This window comes from Semicossyphus pulcher, unplaced genomic scaffold (genome assembly GCF_022749685.1).
Source record: "Semicossyphus pulcher isolate SPU_LCO1_2020_fin unplaced genomic scaffold, fSemPul1.0.p SCAF_14, whole genome shotgun sequence".
NCBI lineage: Eukaryota > Metazoa > Chordata > Actinopteri > Labriformes > Labridae > Semicossyphus > Semicossyphus pulcher.
This window is the reverse complement of record NW_027211648.1, coordinates 17,226,123-17,246,228: the sequence shown is the minus strand read 5'-3', so window position 1 is coordinate 17,246,228 and position 20,106 is coordinate 17,226,123. Positions and strand designations below refer to the sequence as shown.

The window sequence follows — 20,106 nt, the reverse complement described above, 5'->3', positions numbered from 1 at the left end:
CTATAAATGCGGGTGTAGCTATTAAAAGAAGGGAGGTGTCTAAAATGGCGAGAGCAGATGCTGGGCACCTTGCTCCCTGTGTGGGATGACTCTGCCACGGGCTTAAAGGGGCCCAAAATAGAGCGGTTGACATATGGGCCTCTGATTGTTTGAACATGGAATCTCCTGGACTTCTGCCACTCGGCATAAATCCTTTGATACCGCCACGCCAAACCCGCTGATCATCTTTCACCTAGCGTGAATCAGGTCATCTATTTGCATGCCAAGAGGCGATTTCCACGGGCTTAAACAATGACCAAATTTGGGGTTCAGTGGGTTGCATGAACAGAGCCGACACAAGCGGAGGAAGAACAGTGGTGTGTGAGAGCGGGGCAGTGGTGTGTCAGACTGGTGGGACTCACAGGCATGGTCTTACAGCAACAGCAGCATTGAAACGCACATGAAAGATAGGAGGTTACGCCCGTTTTCCCCACAGCTCCCTTTATTGCTGAGTTACTACAGAATAAGACGACTGACTAGTTGAACCTGCCTATGCTAGTTTGGTTAAACACGGGACCAGCAAGTCTTCCAATCTGAGACGGATCCACAGAGATCACACGGCTTACTGCTCTGAGAGGTATATCCAAGTACATTAAAACTGATAAGAGTTCACATTTAGGTAACTTTTTTTTTCCAGGAGGAGAACAAGAGAAAAATGGCCACCAAGGTCACCAGACTTTGAACTGTACACTCAGTCTTCCATTAATAAATATGTACACGTCCTGGTCAAGTCCAGGCAAAAACACGACTGTGAGACAAGTGAGTCAGTTTACGGGTGTTGACGCCTCGGCCGTCTTCAGAACGACTTAGAAAGAAAACGCTGTTTCTTGTTATCAAGAACTGGCAACTACTTATTCTGAAGATGCTGAGGGGCAGAGGGGTCCTTCTTCATATACAGCATGACCACTGACAATTAACAAAAACCAAAAAATTATTACTGTACATAGTATTTCTTATATATTTTAAATTAATCTGCATCATTTTTATATTTATACTAATAACCAAGTTTGCATTTGTTCTTTTTTATTTCGTGTCCCAGCTTTCCAGGAGGAGTGAGAGGTCTCTGTCCTGCCTAGCACAGTCAGCGTGTGTGTGGGGGGGGTCGTCTCCCTCTCCTGGATTGGTTCAAGTCACTTCCTGTAGCGCCGACGCAGCCCTCCGATCAGACTTTGGCCTCCAGCATCTCCAGGAAGAGTTTGTGCATGGGCACCTTGCCCTGCACCTTGATGCTGTAAAAGTGCTGCACGGCCTTGGTGGCCGTCTGCCGCAGCAGAGGCAGCGTCATGAGCAGCTTCCCCGCCCGCCGAGGGTCCTCCTGGTGCTGGCTGCTCTCGTAGTCCTGCAGGGCCTCGTGGAGAGCGTCCTGGAGCTTCTGGACCGCCTCCATGTCCTCTATGTGCATGGAGTCTGACGGGACGAGAGCAGAGACAGGGGCGTGAATTATTTGAGAATAGAAAAGTAACTGGAAGGAGATGTTTTAACTTTGAGACAGTGGTGATAGAAGACGAGTGATGGGAAATGGATTTTTCAGAAGCAAAATTAAATCTCATGATTGATCTTTACGGCTCTGTCAGGAGCAGGAAGGTGAGAGCACATTATCAGTGTAACTCACATCCTGACAAGATAAAGAATAGATCATAAAAAAGAAAAAAACAACATCTGCTTTATTTTATTTATATATTTATTCTTTGGGGGGGACTGGGCGGAGTTTTCATATGGCCCCTGACCAGCGAGACTGAAAATCAATGCTATCCTCCAGTAACAATGGCATGAATAGCACCCAATCTCGGCTGAGTGAGCACACATTAAACACCTCGCTGTTCCAAAGGACAGATTGTTTTCGTACTAAAAAAACACAAAGACAAAAAAGGGGGCTCCATTAGAGAATTGGACGCCATAAACAGCCTGAGATGACGACAACACTTCCTTGGGATTAGTTTCCTCACACAGTGAGTTTGGGGGTTATTTTACTGCTTGGTGCAAAACCAAAATCATTCATCTAATTAAAGCAGGTAAAACTCTGAAGCATGAATTTCCCTGTATTTGTTTTGTAATATTTGTTCCGTTTACTGAGAGCTAAAAAACTGACTGACTGCTCCAAACCTCTCCCACCTCCTGGACAGTTTTAGAGCAGTCTCCAGTTTCCGTCTGGCGTCTCTCCGGTGTTCTCTGCTCCTCTAACGTTTCGCTACACTGCCACCGTTTTTCACCGATCCTACTGTACATCATGTTACAGCTCTCCTCTCTCGTTCTCGCCTTCCTCTGCCTCCGTTTTCTGCCTCCCAGCCTCTCTCAGGGACAGCCCGGGGTCGCCGTTTCTCTCACTGGTTAACCGGTGTCTGGCACTCCGGAGGCGGCGTGTCATTGGCTGCCTGACTCGTCTCACCTTGGCGGTGCATATTTTACCACACGGGACAATAAAAGGCAAAACAGATTTCAGACTTCGCCCCAAATTCATTGACTGGAACAACTGTATTCCCAAGACCTTGAGACATTTCTCACCCTGACGGTTTTCAAATCCACAGTGGTAAAATGAAGTAGGTCGTTTTGTAAAGTGAATGTGGGAGGGAGGGAGGGAGGGAGGTGAGGGGGGGAGGGTGGAAGAACAAAAGGCAAAAAAGAGAAAAAATCTCATTTGAGGATGTGCTGTGACATAATTATCTCTTGTTCTTTTCACAGTGGCTGGATTCACAAGCTAACAAGCTGCTTTTTAACAAATCAAACCAACATTTTGTTCCACTTTTAACGCTGGGAAACACTCAGTAAATCTGATTTTAGCTGATTATTATTAAATGTGACGCAGTGAGGGTGAGAAAGAAAGGATAAAATAAGAAGAGAGATAGAGACATCTCAGCAGACGAGCAGGAAAAGAGGGCAGGAGACAGCGAGCACGCAGCTTGTAGTCCTTGGAGGAGGGGTGGACTTAAAAAAACAACTTTGAAGAAACAATTTCCTCGCAATCCATCAGTGAGCCCGCGTCGATCCGATTGATAAACTGCTAATTACAAAATCAATGGCTATGAATTTTCACAGCTGTCAGACAGAGGGGCTCCCGGGAGAGCGATCTCCCTGAGACCTTGTTCTAACATTCTGGACACCCTCCTCCTCCTCCTCCTCCTCTCTCCTCGACCCCCGTCTCTCCCTCACCTCCCCTCTCAAAGCTCTGTCGTCTGAAAGCAAAGCTCCAGCATCAGCATTTTCATTTTTCAGCCGCGGACAAAACAAGGGAAAGCGGCCCAGTGACCCGGGCGCGCATTGATCAGAGCGGGGACAGGTCCTGCCTCCTCAAAAGGAGCCTGTCAATAGCAGCGTGCCGTCTCGGCATCAGAACAAACGAGGCCTATCACTCCCTGATACTCATTCCATTCGACTTAACACATTTTATTGACAGCCCCTGTGCTCCTAATGAAATGCTAAATTTATCTCCCGTGGCTGCTGTGCCCCGCAGCGACTGTTATGGAGATAGAGAAAGAGAGGGTGGGGAGGAGAGGGAGGGTGGGAGAAATACCACAACACGGAAGGTGTTCAATTAAAAAAGCTCACTCCTCCATCCCTCTCTTTCCCGCTCACACTGCCCTTATCTTCTCTCCATCTCTCCATCCCACGCTGCAAACTAAAGGTTACACTGAAAAAGTCCGGAAAAACTAAGAAATGTCATTTCTGAAAGTGTGTTAGACGATATCTCACTGTTTCTGGATATTATACCGTCATGGCTGCATTACTCAGAGGGACAGGAGAGAGAGGTGTCCAACTTTATCATGTAAAGTCTGTTTTTATAAAGGCAAAACTTTCATTGTATTTGCCTATATTAAACACATACTCATTTATTTTAGCAGATAAAAATAGCTAAAATGCAAATTATTATTTGTCTGCATTAATTGTGAAAAACTATTTTTCCCCTATGTATTATGTTATATTTCACTAAATATACACTGATACTTTAACAACATAATGAGATAAATTGAGGGGGAAATAAGCTTCAAAACAAAGCAAAAACGGTAATATCAAACAAATAGAGTCAAACAAAAATAACGTATAACTAGTAATAAAAACGTATAATTAATAGGGATGCATGATATTATCGGCACGTTATCGGTATCTGCAGATTATGGCTTGAAAATGACATTAGCAGATATGTCATTTTTCTGCTGATATTTTCCGCCCATAAAACGCTTCAATTACACCTGAATGCTCGATGGTTCCCTAAAAAAGCTACGACATTAGCTTTTCCGTCAAGTTGTCTGCAGTATGGCAGTTTTTATTAGTCTCATTTATTCAATACTGTGAAAAAGAGTTCACTATTTCTCTGTTATTTCAGCTGGCTTTAATCGCTGTACAGTTGTACAATGCACTTAGTTTCCCATGATCCTTTTGGGCAAATTTCATTCCATGTATTTGTTCTGTTTAATAGGTTAAATTTGCCCTAGTTGTGGGGATATTGTGAGGATTGTCTCAGGGAGAGCATCAACCAAGCCTGTCTAAGTTGTATGAATATTACAGTTTTATTTACAAGAAAATAAACAAACAAATAAACATAACCCAGTGTATGTTGCCCAGTGAATGTGTACATTTAAAAAGCACTGTATTATGTTAGTTCTGCATCTGCCAGTGGGCCACTACAAGAAGAGTAGACATGATATCAATTCCACTACAGGGGTGTTCTCTGTAATTAGGTGGATAAAAACATGTGCCTAATATATCGGTATCGAAATCGGCAAAAAGGGCTGGAAAATATCGGCAAATCGGATATCGGCAAAAAATCCAATATCGTGCATCCCTAATAATTACTAAACTAATGAACACTTTGAAACAGGTTTGTTCATCTGTAAGTAACCCCTTATTATAAATGATGATGAATATTGTTTAAAGAAATGATTTGTATAAATTAATTAGTTTACATTATAAATCGTGAAATAAATAATTTCTCTTTCATCAGAGGTTATTCTCAATAAAAAACACAAAATCATGACTGAGCTGAATGTTGTTATGAACGCGTCAGACTGCTGAAGACGCCTCACCTGAGTTGGCGAGAGCGATGGCCTTCAGGGTGACGAACTCCTCCTTCTCCACCTTGAGCTTCTTGCACTTGCGGACCAGCTGCAGGATGGACACGTAGAGGTCGAGCAGGCCCGTCAGCCGCGAGTGCTCCTCGTCCATGATGTAGTCCTCGGCGTACACCAGCTCGTCCTCGTACGGCAGCGAGCGGAACACGATGCTGAGGATGAGGATCTCCATCCAGGCGCTCTGCAGCAAGCTCATCTGGTCTCCCAGAGAGAGGGAGGAGAACCCTGCGAGGACAGAGAGGAGACGCCGTGTGAGGACGGGGAAAATAAAATGGAGTCTGCGTGTTTCTGTTAACATATTAAAAAATGCTTATTGTGCCTATTCTTCGATTCAGTCTTCTTTTATTATTAAAAAGTTAAATAAAGTATTTAAAAGAAGCAGAACAGGCAGCACTTTGTGTTGATCAGTAAACCAGACGTGACTAGCAGAGCTCCGGTAGCCTGGAGAACACGCTGAGGCACACGTTTAATTTTAAATGCACAGTGGAAGGTCCTCTTTGAAGCCCGTGTCAGAGCTCTTGAGTGGGCTTTGCTGTAAGTGAGGACAGTAAATCGGTGCAAAGGTCCGGGATACACAAAGCCATGTGGTTACCCCTTGTATCCTGTCACACTTGTATTGGTGTGAGGGGGGGATTAGCACCGAGACACTTTCTCATTGGAGGGGTTGAGGACATGACATGCACTGTGTAGCCAGAGAAGGTGATGAGAAGACACACACACGCGCTTACACATGGCAACATGCGCAATCGTGTGTCAACCAGGAAAACAAACTGACATGCATGTGCAGGTGAGGATCACGACACCTCTCTGTATGCACATAAATCCATACATATAAAAGTACACACGGAGCGCCGGGGTCACGTGGTTCAAGCCCAGCCTGAGGACCTGCTTAAACCCAGGGCCTCTTTCTCCCAACAGCAGCTGGATGGGCTGCAAAGGATGAACCCGGGTGTATCAAACCACCAGCAAACATACGCTTAGAAATAGAACTTAAAAATGAGCTGCGAGAAACTTAAAATTAATAAGGGTAAAAAGAGTGAGCAGATAGCTCGATACTGATGTCATCCTTTTCCCTTCGTTCTACCCTTCAGCTGTCAATAAACTGCACGAACCCCCCTCCATCTTTCTCCTCCACCTCCTGCACCACGTGCCTGCAGGCGTCCCATCCTGACAGCATATTAGCCTCTTCAGCTCCGCCCCTGATTAATATGATTGCCTTTACAAGTTTGCTGTCGCCACGCTTCCTGCTGCAGCGTGATTAAGAGGCGACAGATTACAGTATTGACCAGGATGCCCACCACACCTATGCCCCACGTTTTGTCTTTAATATAAATGATCTCACACCAGATGTTTATCTCCTCTCTCACACACACAGGTGCAGAAGAACAAGAGACATGATGAGAGAGCGTGAGAGAAAGTAAAAAAGAAGCAGGATGGAGAGAGAGAGAGAGAGAGACGGGCAGAGAGAAAAGAGGAGCCAGGGAGAGGAGTACCTGAGTGTTCAATTTCCCTTATCGTGGTGATGACCACTGCAGGGGAAGAGCTGGAGGATACATTAATTAACAGATTGGGATCAGAATGTGAGGGCCTTCACATTTTGAAGGGGAATCAATAGTCAGTAGAATAGAGTGCGAACAGAAAGGTGCGGGTGCTCGGCTGGACTGGTCAGAGGTCTGAAGGGCCCAAATTAGACCCAACAAAGCAAACTGCCGAAAGCACTCAAAACACTCGGCTATTATCAGCCGAGGCAATAAGCCATATTTTGTGAAGGCCTGTGCCATTACACGTATCCAGACTGCATCTTAAAATCTTCCCTGGTGTTATTTCCTTGTCTGCATACGTGGCCATTAAGTCGGACAGAATGTGGACTGGCCGGAGGGAAATTGTCATGCAAGCGTGGACGCGGTCTTGATTGCCGCATCAGGTTGGCATCACAATCACAGGCGAGGCTTTGTCGAGCCTTTTAATGCCAAGGAGGACTGAAGCGGAACTAAAGCGCTGCTCCCGATGTGACAGCCCGTGTGAAGGCCTTGTTCAGGGCTTGTTGGAGAGGCTTTAGAGTTGTTCTCGTACGGCAGACACCTCTCAGCCATATGCACACATGCAGCCCAGCAGCCTACAATTACCTTTGACGCTAAAAGTCCTTGAATTTAATCCAGTGTTGTGAGATGGAGAGGTGGTGTTTTTCCCCTGCTCCATCCCCTCTCTTCAGGGCCTAAATTATCGCTCCAAATGGGATCTCGTGTCGTTGCCTCGCCTTTTTCCACTCAATTTAATCGAGTAATGAAGTGACTTCCCGACTCCGCAGGTCACACCGCGCTCCGGCCGCCGCACTCTGAAGGTGGCCCGGTTAAGTGCCGTCGGAGTGGGTGATTTCCTCTAATGAAATATCAATATTTACATCTTCATTTCCAGCCCACTGCCTTGGCGGGGTTTGACCAAACATGACACAATATTGACCAAATCAGAGAGGCCTGTCTCCGCGTTTGAAGGGCCTTTTCCACTCCACTGCCGAGAGCAGCGGCGGATTTCTGTCAGAAAGTCTTTGTGGACAGAGATAATAACGATGCAGAGTTTGTCTTTGTTCACTTTGGCTTAAGCACCCTGCTCATACAGCGATCACATGTGTCCATTTCCACTTTAAATTCTAAATGTAAATATGTTCGGTTCAGTCGATTCAAAGAAGAATAAATAAAGGTGAGAGAGAAAGAAAAATACAGTTTAGTAACCGCTAACTGCATCAGCACATCATCATTCATGGCGCAAAGGGTGGAAACAAGGCCGCTAAAGACCGGCAACAAAAGCCAAAAGCATCATCTCTCCCTTTATCTCCTCTAAAGCCCCCCGGCTGTGGGCAGGAGGGGGCAGCCCTAACCCACAGACGGCTGCTTCAAACCCCTCGCAGAGATTAATCAGAGCACCGTTTCATCTGCCACAGCTCAGGACAGTCCAAAATGAAATGCTGGAGATTTCTGTTGAGCCGGAGTTCATATTCTATTAATTTATTATTGTTTCCCTCTCCCCGAGGGCCATTAGCGCGGGTAATAAAAAGAGATGTAATTACGAGGCACGGTGGCCCCCTCCAGCTGCAGCCCCCTCGTAACTCACCCTCAATCAGACAACACAGCAGACAGAGGGAGGGAGAGGAAAGCGGGAGAGGGGGAAAAAAAATAAAAAATGGCGAGAGAGGGAGAGAAATGGAGGATAAAAGAGAGGAGAAGATATGGGCCAGAGAGGAGGGAGATAAGGAAGAGAGAAAGAGAGTGGAAAAAAGGAAACCGGAGCATGAGGGGAGAAGGAAGAGGGAGATAGAAAGAGGAAGGAGAGTAATTCTGGCTGGACAGCGGCTGATCTATCACGGCTGGCTATCAGAAGGACAAGCAGGCCCTGAAGACTTCTGCCCAGCGGCAATCTCACCTCAGCCAAGTCAAGTGCTCTCCGGGCTCCAGTTGGAGTAAAACTGCCCCTAACAGGACCCCGGGGGTTCAGCACGCCTTTTTTTATTCTATCCTCAAACTGCGCTGAATGATCACGCTGCCATAAGCTTATTCTATATCAAAGCGTCATATTCAAACAAGAGGACAAGAGGAAGATGTATGCACCTCTGACTTGTATAGATTCCTCTGATGTGGCAGAGTGACTCTGCGGTGGAAGATGTATAACCGATACGAGACTGAAGGGCAATTTTTAGCGGCTTCGTAACAGCGTGTGTGCGCTCGTTTGTGTGTGGATCTGCGTGTGCGTGCAGCAGCCGACCATGATTCTTCTTGAATTTACATGACAGCGTCAGGAGGACCCAATCAATAGCCGCTTGGTAATAAATTGCTGCGCTTGACATAAATAATTTGACCTGCAGTCGAGGCGCACGTACAACACAAGCGGCTCGGTTTGCTGCGAGCTTTCCCCCGGACGCTGATTTGATGACACAAAGGCTGTTTTTATACTCGACCAAATCACGTCAATACAAACTGAATCGACTCAAAAACAGGTTGATGACTGAAAATTTATCTTGCTCCGGCGCACTTTCAGGCGAGTGTGGTTATCTGCCTTCTTTCAACATGATAGCCGGTCCATTATCCCACGCTAAGTAGCTGGGGAATGGGTGATTTGACCAGTAGCCTGTGAACGTTATGAGGCTGAAGAACGTTAAATACAGTAATCCCCTTGTTTTAATCTGCACCCTTTGACCTCCTGACCTGACGGAGAGGTCTTTAGCCGTCCCCAGGGTCCCGCTGCCCGATTCTGACGCTACATATCTCAGTTTAGCCCCAAAGACCAGGACGAATCAGGCTTTAATCATCGCCGTAATTACACGTAATTTATTTCCGCTGCCGTCAAGCAACATTGCTTAATGAGGGATGGCGCTCTGCTGACGGCCTTTTAAAGGCACATCAGCATTTACAGTTTCCTACAGAGCATTAAAAATTCTACACAGATCAGGGGTGTGTACAGATTCAACTTAGGACAATGTGAACGGTGCACGCTCATAATTGCGATGCTGAACGTACCTGCTAATGTGTCACAGTAACCAAACAAAGCCCTCCCCCACCCGGCCTGGCAGATGTCCCTCTCCTGGCCCTGCACACTCCTGCCTGCCTGTCTGCCTCCAAATACGCCCCCATCTCAATCTCCCCGCAGCTTTTCCGCCTTCTTCCCGCTCTCCTGCCGGGGTTCAGGCCTCAGCATCCACCTGATTGCTCAATCTATCTTTATCTCCCGTGTTGAAGCCTACGTCAGAGGGTAAATTGAATATACTAAGAGCTGTCTGTTGGTGTCTATATTTAATAAAGTGCACTGATGAGGTGCTGATTTATTGCCGGGCAGTATTCACACTCTATTACAAGGAGATTACGCAGCTTGAGTGGGATCAGGCTGGCAACACAGTAAGTAGATTTCACAATTTAATGGCAAAGAGAAAACAGGAGCCCGGAGGGGGCTGAGGGAGGGTGGGCTGATGGGGAGGAGGGTGGGTGATTATGTTGGAGGGTTGAGCTGACACAAACACGACAACATACAAGAGGCGCGATCTCTTCTTAACATCGTTGCCTCCATGCTAACAACGAACACGCCAGGCGGTTGTCTGTCAACAGCGGAGCTGATGAGCAGGAATCCAATAAAGCGCGGATGATGAATATTCCCAACACACCCGTCATGAAAACAACAAAACAAACAGGACTTTTTCATTACATTAACACATGAAGACGTAATATTAAGAAAAATCGCTAAAAAAATCCAGATACTGTTTGAATATTTGACATTCTGGGGGCGACATGTCAGAGTAAAAATATGTTTTATTGTGTAAGAGCAAAGCAGCAGCAGCAGCAGCAGAGAGTCAATGTTTGCTTGGCCCTTTAGCCTTCCGAGAATTCCCAACTGAAAACACTCGCGCCTGGGAAGCCGGGATGTGAGCTGACAAACACCAAACAACCTGTATAAGCAGCATGCACAGCAATTTTTACATATGAACGCATGGCAGGTGGGAAGGGACATGAGGCCGCGCGGGTCACGCTGGTATCCTGACGCTCCTGAAAAGGCAGCAATGTCAAGGTGGTAAACAAGTCCTCGTGTACTGAAGCTGTCAGTACACTGAGCTCCTCCTTAAACCTCTCGGACGGAGTGAAATGCAGCTTTACGGGATGGACGGGGGCCAGAGGGGTGGACAGTGGACTGCTATGTGTGTCAAAGGTTGTTAGCACCTTAGGAGCAACAAGCCATCTGTCAGCATCCCCCTAACACTGCTCCTAATGACCCTGCCCCCCTCAGGCAACAGCCGTGTTACACTCTGCTTCATGGTGCTATTTGGAGCAGTGACACTAGTGTCCAAAAGCTCCGCAGTGATTATCAATTAATCAAAGGCTGATTCAGAACGAGGGCACGGCTGCAGCCTGGCAACGGCAAACCCGTAAAAAGGCTCCTGGTACGTGACACCGGCCTTCAGTATCTACCTCATTACACCGCAGGCACAGGTGCACCTGAGCTGAGTGATGAATCAGGTTTTTATTTCATCTAAAAAACGCACCAAAAATCCTGTAAAGCCGGAGAAGCACTTCCTGTACCCAAGCTGACCCGTCATGTGATGCTTAATAGAGCCGGGATGAGGAAGTTGACATTGGACCCTGTAAGACAAAGATACCATCTACACTAATGATAGAGCTTTGATATCCTCCAATCGCCCTCCAATTAAAACTCAATAGGGCCACTCTCCTCCACATTATGCCACTTTTCAAACGCGTTTTCAAATGTTGCTCGTGAATAGGGGAAATTAAAAATCAATTGGGAGAAGGTAAGTGCCAATTTTCGTGACATTTAAATTGTTACATTTGGACTTTAGTTATTGGCCCATCTGTCAATGGCCTAATCAATGTGGTCTACTTCATAATGAACTGTTAATCTTTTTAATTCCATCGCCTAAGGCTGCAAAAATCTATCAGAATGCAATCAGCAGTTTTCTCCCCCCTGTTCCTTTCTCGTCCCGCAGCGGAGGGAAGGAGAAATATTGTAGGAGGCGAGCATGCTAGGCTGCCCTCGGGTACCGTTGTTGCATGGAGTGTTAGTGCATGGAGTCTCGCTCAAGCAGTGAACCGTCTCTGATCAGGTTCAGCCATGTACAACTCAATTATGCAGCCATTTCATGGCCAGAGGACACCCACTGTCCTAATACAGACACTACCAGAGGGACCAGGCACTCAGCTGAAGTCTTTATCATGTCAAATCGTATTTTTAATCTAAAAGTTTGCGTCTGATTTTACGGTTAAAGTTAAAGAATTACCAACAATAAAATAAAGCATAGGCGTGCTTGCGCAGATCTGAATAATCGACTTAAACTTTCGCAGGTGCAGCACATTGTTCAGTTCCAGGTACTGACTCACAGCCGGAACAGACAGTCGGGCTTACCGCCTCAGGTTTTGGGTTAAATCATCATTAAGGACGCATCCGTTTGGCAAATCCCATTAATGTTATGAATCAATCCGCTGTACAATACGTGTGAGTGTAATCTGATTAACAGTGTTTCAACACTATGACACACAATCCAATTAAAGTGTACAACACACATTAGAATAATGATGCACACACAGGGTTGTAAAACCTTTGTGGACATTAAAAGGAGTTTGACTTGCAGAGAAAAATCATATTGCAAATCATAATCAGTACATGCGAGCGTGGTAGCTGTGTTGACTTTTATTAGCTGCTTCGTGGCCTTAGACGACGCGTGTGTGTCTCGATGAGTGACGCCTCCATGCCTCCGCTCAGCAGCTTGGAAAGTAACGTCGCATTTCTGCGCACGGCTGCGACGCTGCTGTAATTTTTGGGTCACAACGATGAGAGTGTGTTATCGGGTCAGCTGTGATCCAGTCCTGACTAAGCTCCTTGTTAAACTCTCAGCCTGCTGACCATGCAGGGCCCGTGGGGAGGGATCCAAACTGTTTCGACGCGCAAAGGGGGGCCGGGGCTGAGGCCAGGGGCTGGGAGCATATCCATCTCTAATCTCCTTACTATCAGATCTGTACCTGATTAATACCCCTCCTTCTGAGAAGTAGTCTAATACCTTTTCAGTACTAAATGCACCTGCTCGAGGGAGGTCAGGTACAGTCCATTTCACAAATGTATCATCTGAATTAACGGATATGACTCCAAGCATGCACACACTTTTAAATATATGTGTGTGTGCGTCAGGGCTGTAGCGATGTCGCACACTTCTCTCACGCTGACATCTCCGTGCCTGTCCGAGTTATGCTGATGAGAAGAAGAGGTTACGGGGGTGCCGCTGAGGGACACATTCATTTAGTTTGGTACCCCTCCGTCCCTGCAGCTCTGTAATGTTATAGAGTTATGGGGGTCAAGCTCAAGATCAAGGAGAATCTGCCTCGCTTGCAAAAAAAAAAAAAAGAGCGTCTAAACAACGTGTTCTCTGTCAAAATCAGAGGAAAACTCTTGAAGGAAGCAAAATCTCTGCTGACGTGAGGCGCTGTATCCTTAATTCAACAGCCTCTTATAACCTAACACCTCGTCTATCAGAATGCCTATGGGGCAGGGAAGAAACATGATTATGCCCATCAATAATTCAATGTGTGTGTGTGCTTGTGCTTCTGTGCGTTCATGTGTGTGCGCGCGTGTGAGTGATATGATGTGTTGTGTGATTGGGCAGGCCCCCAACTTTGTTCTGAATCTCCCTTGTGATTACAACATACATTGGCACCGTCCCCCTCTCTATTCAATGCAGGGGTTTTTTGATGCACTCTATTGATTTGTGTCTCGCGCAGCTATGTCCGTTTTGCACTCCGCTCTATCGTCCACACACCCCGAGGCTGTGTGAGCTGCTGTCATTAATTAGCTACGTGTGTGAGCTTGTTTATTTGTACAGACTGTGCGTGACAGAGAAAGAGATAAGAAGATACAACTGGAGGAAAGTGCTTAAAAATAAGACACAACAGAGAGGTTAAAAAGCAAGCAAAAATAAGTCGTACCGGGGATGTGTTTGGCCCAGCCGATGATGACCACCAGCTCGCGGTCAGCCAGGTCGCACAGCGTGGTCAGAGCCTTGATGTCGCTCTCCGGCATGGTGGGGTCGGGCATGGCGTAGATCTTCTCCGGCTCTGCCACCAACAGATGAGACACGATCTTTGTCACTGAGGGAAGAGGAGGAAGGAGGTGGGGTCAAGGGTCAAAGATCAGTGAGGCACAATGATGCAACGTGTTGATAAAAAGACACATAAAATGGTACAGCATGGTAGAATCTCTCTCTCCTTTATTATGCAAACTAATGGATGGGGGATGGATTTGTATGAGTGAAATGAAGGCACTGAAAGCTCTTATCCCTACAGAATGCACGAGAGTGGGACCAAATATATGAGTGGAAAGTGTCCTCGAGCTGTTGCTGCTTATAGACTTCTCATAATTCAGCCCTGACTGGGGCTATACCTGGCCTATATTTCTGACCTGTGTACCTGTAGCCGTCCAAACATGGGGGAGACAAAGAGGAACATGCCGATGACTCTGCCTCAGTTTCACCTCCTGGCAAAGGAGAAGCGGCGACAGAGGGAGACAAGTGACGGGGAAGTACTCACAAGGTTTTTTGGTGGGAGGTGGGAGCGTCAAGCCCAGGTACGGGTTGTTTTCTGCGTCCAGCCTCCGCTTGTACTTCTGTCTGCCCCCTCGCACGCGGTCCAGACGAACCCCTGGGTTAGAAACGACAGGAGGGACATGACATGAAGAGAGTGCGTTTTTACAGAATGGATTTTAAGGGATATCAAATACATGAAAATTAATAAAGTAAAAAAAGGTGTGTACATTTCAGTTAGACATAGCAGTAAAGAAATCCTCCATGTGTAACACTTTAATGAAAAATGTATGTATAAGTGTGTGTGTGGAAGCAGTAGTACACTATCTTATGTGTAAGCACTGTAAAAGGACTGCATAGTGGCATAAGTGTGTGTGTGTGTGTGTGTGTGTGTGTGTGTGCGGATGTGTCAGAGGCACGGCTGCCTTCCCATATGTGGTCCATGCCTGGCTGGTCTACTGTGACACAGCTGAGCCCAGAGCAGGTCTAAACATATGAATATTTAACGCAGGGTCAATGATCTCACAGACTGGCCCTCTAATTATTTAGCTTTTGGGGTGAGGCAGGCTGCATACTAATTAGCTGCCAGCTACATGCCGCTTTGCTTATGTGTGTGTGTGTGTGAGAGAGAGAGAGCTCAGGTGTGTGGTCTTCGCTGTCCAGAAAAAGAAACTTAACCAGCCTAGCAAAGACACAGCCCCCCCCACACACTGTACAAACCCTCCGCTGTCACGCTGCAGATAGATAACTAGGTATTGCTTTCCCATAAAAGACCCTTATTTCACCCCTCTTTCACAGGAGTAGCACTGAGGCCTTATCGCCCCCAGCCACAGCTAGAGGGCCAGGTTGCACACTGATACTGTAAATGTCAAACCGGCCTCATCATAACATAAGTTATTTATTATCTCATTATTTGATAAGACTGTTTCCATTTGGATGTCTTTTCTTTTCTATTAATTTTCAACATAGTTAAAATATTTCATCTACACTCTTCTATTTATGTGATACCACCGGGCAGGTGTTTGGTTATTTAATGCAATTGTATGCAAACATTTCTATCACCCATCCCCGCTGCTACCTTACAGCCTAAATATCCCTGATATCTTAATCCTGTCAAGAGGGAGAATCCCTTCAATTTACCTTGTATGCATAATGTAACACCCCAAACAAATTTAATACTAAAGGGGGGGATGAGGAAAGGCTCAATGAAACGCTCGCGGTGGAGGAGGAGTTAATTTGTCAGCCGCCCGCGTCCTCTGGGTGAACAAAACACCCGCAGCCAGAGCACTTCCTTGATGATTTCATCACTTTATAACAGGGAGGACGGTGTCAAACCTGGGCTTTGTGTGGCCACTGCAAATGAGCCTAATACAATTTGCCCATCAGCGAGTGCTCTTGGAGGGGATGAGTTTGGATGCGTCCCATGCGCTGTGATTGGAGGTCGCACGGAGAGCGGTGGGTGGGAAGCAAAATCAGATGATGTAGGAGAGAAGTGCTGGCCTTCATTTAACAAAGAGGATTTATGCAAAATATCTTCCTAATTTTCAACACTTATCTTACATGACAAAGGCGTCTACCCCTCACACCCACGCATGTATCAAAGTGTATCATAATGTATCTGAAGAATAGAGATTTCTTCTACTTATATAAATGATTTGATTCCCAAGAAACACAAATCTGATTAGGATTGTCTTTCAATTTCCTGACACTGACAACCCACTAACCTAATTACCCCCAATTCCCAACAGAGCCTCATCCTTCCCAGCAAGCATCAGGGAATCATCAGAAGGCAACTATACCTCTACTTTACACGCACGCACACACCAGGACAATTTCATTGTTATGTGTAACATTTACAGATTCTTTTTTCTGTGAAGGCATCTTGAGAAAAGTCTTCAAACATCCTCCTCTTGTCGCTCAGGCTTAAGTGCTTCAAACTTTCCTATTCAGCTGAGATGTTGCCGTTACTGTCGGGATGGAAAATTCCTCTCATTGTCAAACGTGATGTCACCCCTTTCTACGGTTTCTTCCGGCGCTGGCGATGAGCTCGACTCTGCCAGGTGGCTGCGCCTCTGCTTTCCGTGAGCCTCTCTGCCGGTTGAGTCATGCGGCTGGGTGAGCCGGTGTAAAGCCAGCGATGAAGGTAGATGGGTGCCTCTTTTAATTAGAACAGTCCTGGCCATAATTAACAGATGCTGACAGGAATTAAAGCTTGGCACTAACCTGTCTCATTTTACTGTCCAGCAGGGCCAGAGACAGGCAGACAGGTAGAGAGAGTGATTAAGAGCAGATAGATCGCTCGGATTGTCCGGCACTACGACCGCCTCTTTGTGAGGTTCATGTGTCGCCCTGAAGTTTTAAGGGGTCCCGACAAAGCAAACAGTAGGTGTGTTATAAATGTGCGAAGATGACGACTACACCTCATCAAAAGTCATCTCACTGTTTTATGGGCCACCACGCAGAGCAGCGAGGGAAGCAGTGGGAGAGCTCGGGTATCATCTCTTCAAAGCAGGGTGCAGGGGGAGAGGGCTTTTGGCCAAGGCGGCTGGCATTTGTGCACGGATTAGCACAGGCCTCGGGGTGGGGGCTGGGGCCAGCTGACCTAGGGCTCCTCTTTCTCTCCAAAAACAATAATAATCCCTTTCCAAGCACACTCCTACAAAAGGGCCTGTCTTCACTCACTTTGTGTGGCCGACCGTGGTAGGGGCCCTTATTTTGAGTCCCTCACCTGTTCTGGGTGTCTCTCCCTGGGGAAAGTGTCAGGATGTCTGGGATGGTTGGCAATGCCAAGGGGGGCTTAGGCGGACCCTATTTTAGCTGGGAAAATCAGAAGGCCACATGGCAAGGCATGGTGAACCTTGCCTTTCAAGGAAGACGCCCCGCTAAACTGCCGTCAGCACTATTTCAAAGGGCCCCTGTTGCCAGCTTTGCATACTTGTAAGTGTGTTGCAGCATTTTTGATCACGAGTGGTGATGAGCGAGGGTAGCGGAAAAATTGTCACGCATTGCCCCCCCCTCCCCTTCTGCTGACCCCAGGGGCTGCCATAGTGACACCCCTGTCACATACTCCATTTACAGGTTAGCTACAATATCCCAAGTGAGCAGCTCGTACTGCTAATTGAAAAGACTGAACGGTGTTTAAAACTACACTTTAGATTTGTAAAAATTACAACATAGTAAAAAAAAAAGAAGTTATTTTGGCCTCAGAAAAAATGTGTATAATTTTTACTTCCCTGTGTGCCATTATTGTATCTTGGAAACAGACTGTATTAGTCTTGGAACTGCGTATTGGTACACACGGCCTGCATCACACGTGAACATTATCTGTCTAGTATTTCAGGGACTTCACATGAGTGCAGTGTGGTTTGTGCGTATGTTCTGTATGTTGTGTATGTGACTACGGCGGGGCTATTGTGGGATGTGGTTGTTCTTTGCATGCCAGTCGGCTGAACAATGAGAGGTGTATTGTATATCAGCGCAGACAGAGACGCACTTTGCTCCTAGAATAAGAGAGGATACTTTCTACCTTCACACACAGCACTGATACACACTGAGGACAATGGAACAAAAAGCTATTGTCTTATTAATATAAAGATACCTTCACAGACATTTTTTTCTGCACTGGTGTGCACGTGGAAGAGTCTGTGTGTCGGCGAGCGAGGGAGAAAGGAAGTGGCTGCCACTGAATGATGTCAATGTAATCTCTCAAAAGTATCTTGTCTTCTCTCCTGCTCTAAGCTCTGATCCGTTTCCATTGATCAGAGGAAAAACCTGTTGCCCCTGACATTTGATTCTTCTATTGATCACTTCCTCCTTTATACAGTCAAGGGAAAGTACAGCGACTCAACACAGGGTTTAAGCCGGCCTCTTGTAATCAGACTGCTGATCTTCCAAGACAGCTTTCCTCACACCTCTTCCTGCGTCTGCGGTTGCTCAGTGGATATGATATCCTATGGAAGTATAAACATTAATTTACTCTAATATCTAATCTTGTATTTTAAAGACAGAGGTGGATTTAATCTTCTGTCTCATTGGGGGGCAGCACTGCACCTTGTAGGAGCTGTAAAGTTATAATTAGGCGATTTTCCATTGAGACACAATGTGACCTTTCTGCGGTAATGAAAGTAAGAGGCAACCTCAGTCACATGAGCGGTGGCCATCTCCGCAGCCCGGGCCCGAGCGTGGCGTTGAGCCGACGGCTTCATAGGGCTTACAGTGGACACGGAGCATGTGTCTCTCTTTTCCACTTGTCTTGGTGACGCTTTAAAGAGCCGGGCCTCGAGGTAGGACTTATGTACTTCCTGTCTCCCCCGTTTAACATCACAAGCATGAGGAATTATTTTTGAGGGATTTATGACAACACCTGCGCAAGACTTCAATAAGTACAATGGTGTCAGTGTGGTGATGATGGCCGCTGTTTCAAAGAGGAGTCTTATTCTGTGAATGTGCTGAATACACAGAAGTGTGCATTAGAAGCTGAGGCTTAGCCCAACTCTGCATATTTGAGTTTTACACTCCTTTTACTCCGACCTGACACTGGTCATTCATTTATAGCCACGGCTACATATTTTTGTAGTCTCTTATTCTCCAAGATGATATATTGGCATAAATTTTTCATTAGATAGTAATGCGATTACTCTGTCTTTCTGGCACTCCAGCTTTATCTGGCTGCATGCGGTCCAGGGGATTCTGTTACTGTGCCGAGATCCATACGGGCGGTGACTCTGGCTTCAGGTGGCGACTGGATATATATGCATCCATAAATCCTGCTCTGCAGTGAATAACGGGAGGAATAATGGTGGAATATATATATGCTGAACAGAGTTTGACTTTAAAGTTATTACAGAATTCCAGAGTGTATTTATTCCTCTGTATAACCATGAGGGACAATCATACTTTGCACAACATAAGTGCTACCTGACCCATTCTCATCAGCACTTGAGGAAAACACGTTTCCTTACAGAGTCTCTGAGCTACTCCCAGGGGAGGCTTGAATAAATATTACACCGCCACTTCACCCCCAAGCCACATATCTTTCATTATTCATTTGTCTGGCCTTTCTGGAGCAACCAACAAGTGAGACAGAGACAGAGAGAGGCAGGGGAGAATGCATCTTACGGGGTGAGGGAGAACGGATAGGTGTCCCCCCCCCCGGAAAAGAAGCCAAGCCTCGGGGTCTCAGGGGGCTCAGAAGTCCCTGGCAATAGGGAAGGGGGGGGAAAAACCCGGCCAGACAAATCCATCGGAAGCATGTTTAATTGTCACTGAATTCCCTGCTGGCGTGACTTTAAAAAAGCATCCACAGGAAGAGAGCTGAGATGTTCGGAAAACATTTAGTGGATCAATATGCCGGGGAGAGCTGAGACCGTGCCTAGCGTGTGCTCAGGGACCCGGCCTGAGCCTCTCCAGCAGGAATACTGTTACATTTCTATTACTCAGACGGCAGGATCAACCTATTCAGCATATTCCTGTCCCCAGCTCAACTGCACATTATTTACTGCTGTGTAGGAAGGGGGAGGACAGGGGGGCTGGGAACTGTTGACCGGTTGTATGTGTGTCTTACTCAGGGCTGGTGGAAGAGAAATACTGTGTGACTCATTACTGAAGCAGCCTGCGAGTTCAAACGGCTTTAATGAGAATTAGTGTTTGAGGATGTTTTATTACACTGGCAGTGGTTTTCTTTATATGCATACATGTTAAAAATCTAATCTAACAGTATGTGTATTTGTGGGTGCAAGAATAATAAAAATGTTCTTACTCTTCTTACCTTCTTTGAGCATCCCCACTTTGAGGCATTTCATGAAGCGACAAGCCTGACATGATTTGCGTCTCCGTTTTGTGATCTCACACTCATTTGTGGCAGGACAGCTGTATTCTATGTTACCTGAGGAGGAGAAGAAGACGATGACATTATACTTAAAGAGGGGGGTATTATGCTGTTTCACA

General features: G+C 46.3%; 1 protein-coding gene across 1 annotated transcript in view; it reads right to left on the bottom strand.

The window, feature by feature from the left end:
• Positions 1 to 1,200: 1,200 nt before the first annotated feature.
• The window catches only part of esrrb (estrogen-related receptor beta), a 37,916-nt gene continuing 19,010 nt past the window's right edge, over positions 1,201 to 20,106 (bottom strand). Inside the window, exons 4-8 of the mRNA XM_069661455.1 lie at positions 19,919 to 20,044; positions 14,168 to 14,278; positions 13,568 to 13,729; positions 5,058 to 5,327; positions 1,201 to 1,446 (exon numbers count right to left, since the gene is read on the bottom strand). Coding sequence (XP_069517556.1) covers positions 1,202 to 1,446; positions 5,058 to 5,327; positions 13,568 to 13,729; positions 14,168 to 14,278; positions 19,919 to 20,044 — 914 coding nt within the window. The 3' untranslated portion in view covers position 1,201. The remainder of the gene's footprint in view (positions 1,447 to 5,057; positions 5,328 to 13,567; positions 13,730 to 14,167; positions 14,279 to 19,918; positions 20,045 to 20,106) is intronic.